We start from the raw sequence: 12,198 nt of genomic DNA on the forward strand, positions 1-12,198 counted from the left end.
GTACCCCCGAACCTGGCTGCCCCTACCACAATTGAATTTGAGAATTGCTGGTCAGCCTTTCACTAAGAGAGCCTTAGGATCATCAAGTCAGAAAATATACGGTATTCACCATTTTGCCAAACAACACTTCAAATGAGCCTGGACGAGCAAAGGGCAAAAAGAAAACAGGACATTACCACAGCAGCTACACCACTGTCCTCACAGATGAGGCATAAGACAAGACTTACCCAATCATCTCTATTTTATTACAATAGAATTTATCAATTAATAACACATTAACAAGGAAGTGCTCCTTCAGATTTCAAAAATAAAAATGTTAATTAACCAAGAAGGCTGAATTCCTCTCGATGCCAACTTAACTTTTCCTCACGAACTTTATCAGCATACAATAAAGCGCGCCTGGTAGTAAAATATGTTTCGGGCCCTAAACTTGTACAGTCTAATTTTTAAGAAGACAATAATTTTTTTTTTTCAGTAATAAGCCTCAATTTGGTTAGTCTGTAATGAATACATTATGAAAGTAAATATATTTGAATTTGGAAATAGTTTTTTTTTTCCAAATTGGCTCCATGTTATCCTTTAGTATAAAATAACACATTAATTACTTGAAAAGTTATAAATAAATAGCAGGGGCTAAAATTGAAAATTTATAAGTCACAAGTCAGAGAACATTAAAAATTTAATAATCTACTGAAAATTTATTCCAAAAAAATTTTAATTTAGTTCATCTCTATGCATATACTGTATTAGAAAACATTAAAAATAATTATATTAAATAAATCAAATCAAATTACAAATCACTTCAAAATATTTATTTTATTATATTCAAACCACCTACATATATCAAAGTAACCTAAAATAAAACTGCAAATAACATAAGCATTATTTATTAAAATGTATAAAAATTTAGAATGCTTATAGAAGAATCACATTCAGAACATATAGCAGTTGATCAGCAGAATTTCTGTAATGATCAGAATTTTTTACGTAGATGGACTCGGCAACACACCAAATCTTGATAAAATGGTATTTTTTATTTAATTTTCTCACTGTTTTAGTTGCGACTCTTGAACAAAATATTATGAAAATGATATAAATATATACACAGAAATTTAAATTATTCAATGTTTAAGTTAACTAATATCAATCTAATTTTACTATTTATACTATATTACTATATATATATCTTTAGAACTTAGAAATACTTATAAAGCACTTTACTACAGTAGTGATAAACAGATGAAGAGGCAATAATGATAAAAGAAAAACGGATGAAATAGAACAAAGGAACTGAAGAAAATAAAGTGGCCTTAATACTTGTTAGTACAACGTTATTATAAGGTTTTAACAGTTTCTATAATTTGAATAGTATTTCTTCATTTATGAATGAAATAACACAGATTGTCAGTCACTTTAAACTTTGATGCGATATGTAGCTAAGTTACATTTTAAACAAATGTTTATTTTTACAATGACACTTCTTGTTACAATTATTCGGGGCAGAAAGATCTTCAGAAGGAAGAACAATAGGAAAGAAGATTCATTTCTATTTAGGAAATTAATTTAAGGTAAAAGTAAATTTGTTAATTTTAACTTAAAATATTTTATCAATATTTATTCATTAATATTGGTAAAATATTTTTGCTTTTGAAATAGCAGATTCATTGTTTTATGTTTGCGTACATATTCACTTGATGAACAATAACAAGAAAAATTCAAAATAAACAGATCTCATTAAAATTAAGTTTGAAAGGAATATACTTTTTATACAAAAGAAGATAGTTAAACTCAAATGAACAAAAATGAAGTTGTGAGGTAATATTAGCGGAAAAGAACATTAAGCATAAATGAGGTGTAGATAGTTGACCGTAGATTAATGATTGGAGAAGTTTGTCGGGGGGTGCGGTCAGCAAAGAACAACATAAATAAACAAAACCATATTTATTTATTTTATGCCAATGTTTCGACCTGAGTTTCAGGTCTTCATCAGGGCTATAGAATAAAAGAGATAACAACATTTAGAGTAGCATACAATTGAAAAGGAATAGTATACAAACAAATTTAGAATTATACAAAATATTGAATTAAATCATAAATGATAGAAAATTGATAACTGATAATTGAATAGTACAAAATTTTAATTGATTGATATTTGTGGACTTGTATGGTAGTAAATTGAAAACAGTGACAGATGAAATATAATATCATGTAGGTAAGAAGAAAAAGAATGTATAATATAAGATATCCAAGTAGTGTCTAAAAAAACTGAAAAATTAAATAAATAAATTGAACATTATGGCAAACAATGAAAAATAGTGAGTGGCTTATATCTGAATTACATTGTGAGTATTAACTTATATACCTATACTAAAAATATATGTATATATTTTATATACCTATCTAATATATATACAATAGGAAAAGGTAGAATATGGAGAAAGGGAAAGAATAATGTAACAAATATGAGAACGAGAAAGGAGACTTACGTTGTGGCGTAGGTGGGCCTGCTACTGATTAATGTAAGAGTTTATTTGAAAATTCCTCTAGAGTGAGCTACTAGACTAAGGCTAGAAACGTAACTGTCAAGAAAGACCGTTATGACACAACAGTTGATATGAAATTCCAATGATGAAAAGGTCAAGTTATAGTTTAAAAGAAAAACATAAAACCAGTGATATGTAAAAATACGGAGCCCTATCTCTTTTGTTATACAGCCCTGATAAAGACCAGAAACTCAGGTCGAAACGTTGGCATAAAATAAATAAATATGGTTTTGTTTATTTATGTTGTTCTTTGCTGACCGCACCCCCCCCCGACAAACTTCTCCAATCATTAACCATAAATATTACTGCCTGAAAACAACTGTCAATACAATGTGGGCCATACTAAAATTATGGAACACAAATCATTGAACTAAACAACATTGATCAGTTCACGGAATTAGACTGATTGAGTAAAACAGGATCGATAGAAGTGATAAGTAATATCAACACGAACAAATGGAATCAGCAACCATGCATTTAAGTGTCTGGCAAACTCTAGTACAAAACTGAAATTACATAATTAGGACATACTTGGGATGTTACAGAAACTTTTCCATTAAAATCAACCAACTGAAATTATCATGGTTAGCAATAATAAACATTGGATAAATACCAAATTTAAAAAAAAAAAAAAATGATAACTAATTAAAGAATAATTAAGGAAAAATAAAGACAGGAATTCAATAGGAAAAAGCCAAGACTCCCCATTCTATTTTATTGCATTCATGAAGCCGTGTATCGCTATCTTTTGTTAAACTATTACATTATTGGAAAGAACTAAGTCGATAATAGTTATTTTTCACCTCAAGACCCCTAAAATACGAATTTCCACAGTAAGTGAAACTTGTGTGATGCGTGCACCACATCAGATTTTTAAACTTATATACAATCACCAATAAAATTTTTCAAATTAATATTAGGTCGGAATACGTAATATTATAAACTAAGATGGTGTCATAACATGCAATGATGACATTAAGACAGAAGTACAATTAAAAGCCATGCCTATGTGTAAGCAATCTCAAAGTGGACAAAAACATAAAAATATAAAAATGTATACAAACCATATAGTGGCTGAAAACATAAGTAATTGTCCGAGGTACACTACAGATCTCCATATTATAGGCTAGATATACTTATAGCTAAAAAAAATTTTAATGATAGAAAGAGGAAACAGTTTAAACAAATTTCATACACTCAGAATATAAGGGAAAACATTTCAAAATAAGTGTTTTAGACAGTATTACAATTTTTTTTTAATGATTAACAATTGGTTGCAATAGATCCCCTGATATCTATCATCATAAATCTATATAAGAAGAAGTTTTACTTATTTGTATCATTACTGACCGCACCCCTGACCATCTTCTCCCTGATCTCTACTCTAAACACCTCATCATAAATCTAAATTTGAGAGGGGCAGGGGTTGATTAAAAATAAATTTCTGAGAATAACAACAATTTTGAATGGTGGTCATTTCTTATTCCATTAGTTTATTATCATCATCTTCATCCCCCCCCCCAAAGGCAATCCTCTGCACCACTTATGCAGTGTAGTAAGGAAGTCTATACAGTCTTTTCCTCTCTTGCCGGGGGAAGCTCTCCCTAGCGGGCTTCGATTTCACTCTAGTCCTCTTCTGATAGTCCTTTTTCATTTTCCTCTCTATATTATGGGTCTTCCTTTTCCCCTTTTTCTCTAACCCTGATTTGTGATTCTTTAAGATTCCATTCTAATAAGGTGACCAAACCATCTCAGCCATTTCTCTTGTAACACATCATTGGCAGACTTAACATTGAGGTTTGATCAAATAATGGTAAAAGGAATCTTATTGTCTTTTCTTCAATCTTTCAGAGAAATTTGAATTCTGATGTCTGAATTCTTGATTGATTCCTCTTCACCAGCATCCATGATACAAATAGGTAAGTTAGAATGGGAAGAAACAGTTTGATATACTACAGATTACATCTTTTTTTCTACAAATCTACTGTTAAAAAACATCTTTTAAAGCAGCAAAAATCCTGCCCAGAGCTTCAATTGAATCAATTATGTCAATATCTATATATACCTGTTACAACGTAAGTTTGCACCTATGTATTTGAAATAGCCAACACAAGCAATGAGAGACTCACTGGAGATTGAATAGCCAATTCTAGGTGAAACTTCCTCATTTTCTCCTTGACATTGTAAATAACTGAATATTAACTAAAATTAACAGTAGGGGACTGAGGCTACAGTCTGACCTAATTCTTATGGTAGCTTTTAACTATCATAAGGTGATAATAGCAAATTAGCACTTAATTTCTGGTTTTCTTTTAGAATCTTTTAACTGACAACATATATCCATGATCTATTTCTTTTTCTCTTGGAAGACTTTGTGACGTCTCCTTTCTATACTTGTTGCCTCAGTGAAGTCATAGGCTTTGGATCAGTTAAGGAAACATATTAATAATTAATTTTGTTTCTCTATAACTTCTTATCAAAGACCTATCATATAACAAACTAATATCATCATACCATGCGATCTGATTTTCTTGAATGTCCTACTTTTTTTACTGTTCCTATTTTTCTTCGAGTAATCTAATTCCTCATACCTTTCTTATTACTCCCTTTCAAGAATGACAGGATCAATCTTACAAAAAACTCTTAAGAACTTAACACTACACCTCTATGATTGTTGAAGTTTCTGTTGTCATCTTTCTTGAAAATGGAGATAATCAATCAATGCTACATCCCATTTCTTAGAAACTTTCTTCAGCTTCTAAAACAGGTTCAACATGATCTTCCTTCCCATTCCTTTTAAAATTTATTATTATTTTTCAGTGTTGTGCTTAGCAGTGCTCTTTCAAGTTTGTCTTCATCGATAAAGAAATCTTCAAACATCACCTCTCTTGATATACTTGACTAATCTCTTTTGGTAATTCCTGGAAATATTCTCTACACCTTTACATCACTAGATCATTTTGACAAATAACTTTGCCTTTCTTTCTAAGACAAACTTCAGGGTTGCAGTAGTTTTTTACTTCCTTAATTTCTTTAGCACTTGCTAAAACTTTCATTTTGATGAAAATTTGATTTTAGCTTCTGTTCAAAAGCCATCTAGGTTTTTCTTCTATCTTTTATCGTTTGAGCTTCTATTTCCTTGTTCTTCGCCTAAATCCCTTTTATTTCACATCGCTTAGTAGCATCAGAATATCAGGCTATTATTTTATTAGGGGCTGTGTCCTTTTGGTTAATAGCTGTGTCCAGAATTAATTTATTGGAGTAAAACATAACATTTCTAAGTCACTTGAGTCCCAAATACAGAAGGAATTTCAGACCATTCTTTTAATTTATTAATCAATAAAAATAAAAAAATTGTCAGCAATTCTTTCTTCCCCTTTCCCTCATTTCTTAATTTCAGTTATTGCCAGTAAGTCGACTCTTAATTTCTTCTGTTCTTCCACCAGTTTGAACCCTTTTCATTCAAATATTATATATTTCTGGTTGCCAGTAGTATAATATCCGCTTTCCTCACCAGGTCTAATTTTATAAGTTTTCTTAATGAATATCTTCTAATATTCTTGATACTTTGAGTTCCTGACAAGGGGGAGAGGGAGGTAATATTAGAATGATTGTGGGTTTCCCCTACTCCCTAAAAATATTATCGAACATACATTCTTTTGGTGGAAGGATTTTTGAGTATAAATGTTTTTTCAAGTGTGCATAGTGTACTGAATTTTGGTAACCCTTGGTGACAGTACTTCCCAATTGCCTGCATGCAACACATATTACATTAAAGTAACATATACATTATAACTTACTTCAAACAATTCCACTAGATAAAGCATTAAACCAAAGAACTTGTTTTCATATTTCATTGATTCTATTACCAATAATTATGAAAAAAAATAATTGTAGAAAGGTTTGTCACATCAAGATTTTTAAAAACATTTTAAGCTGAGGTAATGTTTGATTCAATTAATACCTTGATAAAATTATATTCTCTCTCTATCATATTTTTTTATGATGTTTAAATGTTGTTAACAAACATTTGTTGAAATTATAAAAACTTCTATTAGGTACTTATATTTAAAGAGTTAATGACTAATAACTATTACTAAAAGAATAAGTCCCCTACTATTTTTTTGGTTTTCTTAAAAGTTAATCATTAGAAAAAGAGCACATAAAAATGTAATCGTTTAATTTTTATGATACTCTAATAAAACATGCTTTCATTAAAATATATATTAGACTAATAGATAATTTTACCATCGTTTTGTCTGACCAGTCGAAGTCTGCATCATCGATATAACCTCTCTTTTCAAACAAATCCTGGAAAAGTTTTCGTAGATATTCGTAATCAGGTGTTTCAAAAAAATCCAACCTCCTTACATACCTCAGGTATGTAGCCATTTCTTCTGCAATTAGAAATAATAAAAAAAAAATTAAGATTAAATATAAGGAAATTAAAAATAAAAAACAGAAAATCATCGCTTAAAAGTTCAATTCAATTGTGTAAAAATATCAAAACAAGGAACAGAGTAAATTCTCAACAATACTTCCAATTTCTTAAAGATATTTCACTAAAATTAAAATAATCAATTACAAAAATGATTTTAAATCAATTAAAAACTACTGAAATAATTATTTGTAATAATAAAATTACATAGCATAATTATATAAATTGACTCATAATTCCTTTCCATTTTTCCTAACTCTTTGAACCCTCTAATAACTGAAATAGGAAATTTAATAAAAATAGTTACCTGTAGGTAAACATAAGAGAACTAAACATATACTGCAGTAAAATTCATTAATAACAACCTGTATTTTATTGTATTCCAAAATTTTTTTAAGTTTTTTTATCTTTCGGTTGATTTTTAACCAAAATGTAAAACAAAGTTATTAGTGAAACGTATTTAGTAGCTAAGAAAAATGAATTTCAAAAGAATGTAGTCTAAAGTAATGTAAATATTATTATTATTTATTATATAAAAGCTTTTATATAAACAAAAAATAAAATAAAAGAACATGTCCCTCATTCACTTTCATATGGGTAACCATTCCTTTGAGCGCACTGTCATCGGTTCATACAAGTATGATGTATGAGGCACCTACACACTTTCATATGGGTTGGACTACTGGATGCTATTATATATATATTGGTACACATTAAACACCACTCACTCTGACTCATACCTGCCTACAAACTTTAATACTTTTACAGTTTGAATAGCCATATAGAATTGAATGGGTTCCTTAAAGTTACCATAATTTTATAATTTATTTTTTAATATAAACTAATAGCAAAATGTTAAGTTTATCCTAAACCCTGATGAGGAAGGAACCATTCATGAGATAGTATTTCAATTAAACTGAGATGAAACCATATGATTCAGGTAAATTTTGTTTTAGATCACAAAAATATTTGTATGCTGCAGAAGAAATATGAACTAACCAGGGTGTCCTTCGCACAGAACTTCTATAGGAGTAGCCCTTTTTGTATCACCTATTTTCTGGTACCGTTCTTTGAGGGTATCAGCTTTAAGTCCTTGCCAAGGCAAGGAACCACGTAAGAAATACATAAACATGTGTCCCAAGGCTTCTAAGTCATCACGCCGACTTTGCTCTGAAAAGAAAAATTAAATTAGTTTTATAAACTGTAAGTTTTTAATTAATAGTAAAAACATAATTTGATAAAATAAAACAGTAATAATGATTGAAAATGATACATACCTTTACCTAAATGCGTGTTAATACTCATATACCTAGCCGTCCCCGTTAAACTTTTATGTTCCCGGTAAGGTATATGCTTGTTCGTATCTAAATCTATATATTCTTTTGCTAAACCGAAATCTGAAATATAATTTTAAATTAACTAAAGTTTTTAAACTAGAACTAATACTAATCATATCAAATATAAATAACATACCTATAATATGTATAATTTTATCTTTTTTAGTACTAGCCCTACCAATAAGGAAATTTTCTGGCTTCACATCTCGATAAATGAGATGACGACCATGAACATATTCTATCCTATGTAACTGAAAGAAAAAAAGAGTAATAATATTATAAAGATATTTAGAAAAAGTCTCAAAAAAAAAAAAGAAAATCATACAATAATGTAACTACAAGAAAAACTATCTGTTTTAAAAAAACTTTTTACAATAACTAGCTCAGCTATTATAAGCCCTTACAAATGATAGCTTCAGATATAATCTTATGATTTAAGAAGGGAGAGATCCATGTCAACTTTTAATCCTTTGCACTCGAAGTTTTCTTCATTCATATTACCAACGTAATAATTCGGGAGCCGCAACCGTCATTTGTCACCAAAAGCGAAATATCGTATAAACAATAGTTTTTATGATTTGCCTTTGTCCTCATGTTATGGACTAAAAATTATTTACTTTGTCTCTATAGCGGAGCCCTGACAAATTTTAAATGCCTCTGCTCTGGAGCCCTTGAGTGCAAAGGGTTAATAAAATGAGATGTATCAAGCTCAAGAGTATGTGTATTCATACATAATCTACTTCATCAAAAGTGTGCAATTTTGACATGGGCTGTTCTTCATTTAAGTTACATAACTATCTGTATAAATTTACTTTAAGCAAAATAGAATGCTTGAAGTCAAGACTAAAAAATAGGACTATACAGCATTATTTCACTTTTATGACTCCATACTTTACTTCTAAGACACCAGGTCATGAAAAGTCAGGTCATGACCAGTTCTACAGAAAAGACACCAGGTCACAAAAATTTAAACTGCTGAAAAAGAAAACCATTTTGGAAAAAAAAAAAAAAATTATTTGCATTTAACATGAGGTGTCCATGGGACAGTAATTTTAGTCCACATTTTGTAAAAAATTATATTACGATGCCATGTTAGGAATGATAGTATCAATTAATGGTGATATTTCCAGTTATCATTTTATATAATATTTTTATTATATTATATAGTTCACTTTTATGGTAAAGAACAATTTATGTACAAGGATTTTTTGTAATTTCAATTTTCCACTCCCTAATTTTTTTTCTTCATAAATTTATGATAATCAAAACAATTTTTCGTAGTTTATGGGATTAAATGAAATTTTTCATAAGCATTAAACAGTACAGTTTTAATATTTTATTGAAAATGAAAAATAAAATTAATTTTTTCCCATTTAAAATTGTTACTAAAATCATTCTTCTCATGAACTCTTACTTTCTAGCTACATTTGGAGAGCATATAGGTTATACCATGTACTATTCTTAGGTATTAAATAATGGCATAATACATATAATCAATAAATTAATTAATTCAGTCATGACAATATACAATTAATTTCTATAAAAAAATAAAGGATTGATAAAAAAAAAAACAAAAAAAAAAAAAAAACAGAAAAATAAAAATTGTTCTAATTTCTCCGTTATCACAGTTATTAATAATTCAAATGTGAAATTCATCAAACAAAAATATGGAAGATTCTGCCAAAAATAAGATGAAAACAGAGATATCATATCAAAAGCAGATATTTCTAGGCAAAATGACTTTTCATAAAGTGTTTTCCATCCACCTCTAATGAATGTTTGACATGAAATACACTAAAAAATAATAAATGCACAAAGCTAAGAAACTCTTAATTATAACAATGGACTCTATATAAACTACTTTACAAACCAATCTCGACTGCTTAAGTAGACCTTATGTTTATACAAAGCCTATAGGAATAAAACCTATTAAAGTTCAAGATTTATAAATCGAGCCTAGCGTGAAAACTATAGTCATATTTCTTTAACAGCAGGACATGCTAAAGAATACCATTTAGATGATAATGACAGCAACGGTTAGGAATACTGAGGAAACTTTTATTTACATTTTTTTTTATATCTTATTTAGAACCTCTATTAAATATAAATTTTCTTATTTAAAAATTATGATATTCTAATTAATAAATATTGTAAGTTTAAAAATAAATTTTTGTTGGTTTGTCTTATGTATTTATTTATTATTTTTTGCAATACTGACAGAGCGATTCCAATAAAAAAAACATTAATGAAATGGGCAATAATATCCATGGGATCTATGATCTATAAAGCAAAACCACAGTAGCATCTTTAAAGAAAATGATAGAGGAATGTTGAATGAGAAAATAGAAGCTATTTTAATGGGTTAAGCTATTTTAAAAACAAAAAAAAAAGGTTGTTATATTTATCAATTAAGGAACTTTGTCATAAAACATGGCAACAGTAAAAGTGAAAAATATTAAATCTTAAATTGTTTATGAATTATAATATTTTACCTTTAACCAGTAGTCACATACAATAATTTAATACCAACATGATTCTTTTAGAAAAACAAATTTCCCAAACATTTCTTCAAAACATACGAAATCAGTTAAAGAATATGACGATACAAAAAACTTCAATTCACAACGAATTATTCCTCATTTTTATCAGTCATATTCCATTTTTTATAAATGAGTGTCTAAAACAAATAGGATGTAATGACTACTACTAAAAGTTAATGATGGGTAATATGTTTTTTTATTAAGTAGGGAATATTTTAATCTATTTTTATGCATTAATTTGTCTTGATTTTATTCCTCAATAAAATTAGATCCGAAATCATATTTTACCAACTCTCGGTATGAAAATAATCAATGATAATAGAAAGGATATGTGCCCATAAATTAATCTTACCCTACTTACATTTCTAATAGTTCAAGAAGATTTAGCACATTTAAGTCATATAGTAAGGAGTTATATGTTAACTTTATAATAAAATTATCTTTACAACACGAATAAAAATTGGTTAAGAGTAATTCATAGATGCTTTTTACAAGCTATTGACACAAATTCACTTCACAGGCCAAAAAACACATTGAATGATCGTTCTACGGACAATTAAAGAATAGGGTTATAGTTTTAGTTAAATCCCCTACAACCTATGGATTAATCAAATTAAACCTAATTGTTCATATGCTCTGAAATAAAAAAATAGTTGTAAGTTTTCTTCATTAATCTACAGAAAACCAACGTGTTTTATTTGTAGAACATTATAATATTATGATTTTATTTTTTAAAAGTAATTTTAAAAACAAAACATTTTGATTAACTAGTCATATCCTAACAAATGAAAAATAAACTAAACTTGGTTCATTGTAATTTAGGGCTTTTGTTTAACTGCAACTCACCTCGAATAATAATTAGCAGCTCTATAACTAGATTGTGTGAGACCTTAAAAAGTGCAAAGAAAAAAGAGGGAGGGGTGAAAAAAAGTTAAGACTCCCAAAAGGCACTTCTCAAGCAACAATTAAATTCACTTACAAACTTCAACCCACCAACTCAATTTGGAGGGCCTATGAAGGTGCGTAAAACTTTAAAAACCAAGAAAAAAACATAAGAACGTGATGAAATTTGAATTGAAATTCATCTATATTTTTATGGTATTGTTCGGGCTAGAAAAGAACATATCAACTTGTAGCAACTTTAATCCAAAGAGGGCTAGCTAATGGAGATATCTAAATGAAAAGAGGAAAAATAAACAAATACATGTATATTAAACATCCTCGAATCACTCAAAATCGTATTCTAAGGATTTTCAAATCAATATAAAATACACCCCCGAAGAAACTTCTATGCAAACCAAGTCTCTTATTCTTAGGGAAAATAAGGCCAAATATATATA

The 12,198-nt window shown here is 28.7% G+C and overlaps 1 protein-coding gene across 1 annotated transcript in view; it reads right to left on the reverse strand.

Annotated features, from left to right (window-relative positions):
• Positions 1-12,198, reverse strand: part of gish (casein kinase I gish) — a gene marked incomplete in the record, with an annotated part of 196,453 nt that overhangs the window by 20,618 nt on the left and 163,637 nt on the right. The window contains 4 exon segments of the mRNA XM_067048647.1: positions 6,792-6,940; positions 7,981-8,151; positions 8,259-8,378; positions 8,455-8,569. Of these exon segments, the coding sequence (XP_066904748.1) occupies positions 6,792-6,940; positions 7,981-8,151; positions 8,259-8,378; positions 8,455-8,569 (555 nt within the window).

Source organism: Halyomorpha halys, unplaced genomic scaffold (assembly GCF_000696795.3).
Source record: "Halyomorpha halys isolate HHAL.00 unplaced genomic scaffold, Hhal_1.1 Scaffold20.1, whole genome shotgun sequence".
NCBI lineage: Eukaryota > Metazoa > Arthropoda > Insecta > Hemiptera > Pentatomidae > Halyomorpha > Halyomorpha halys.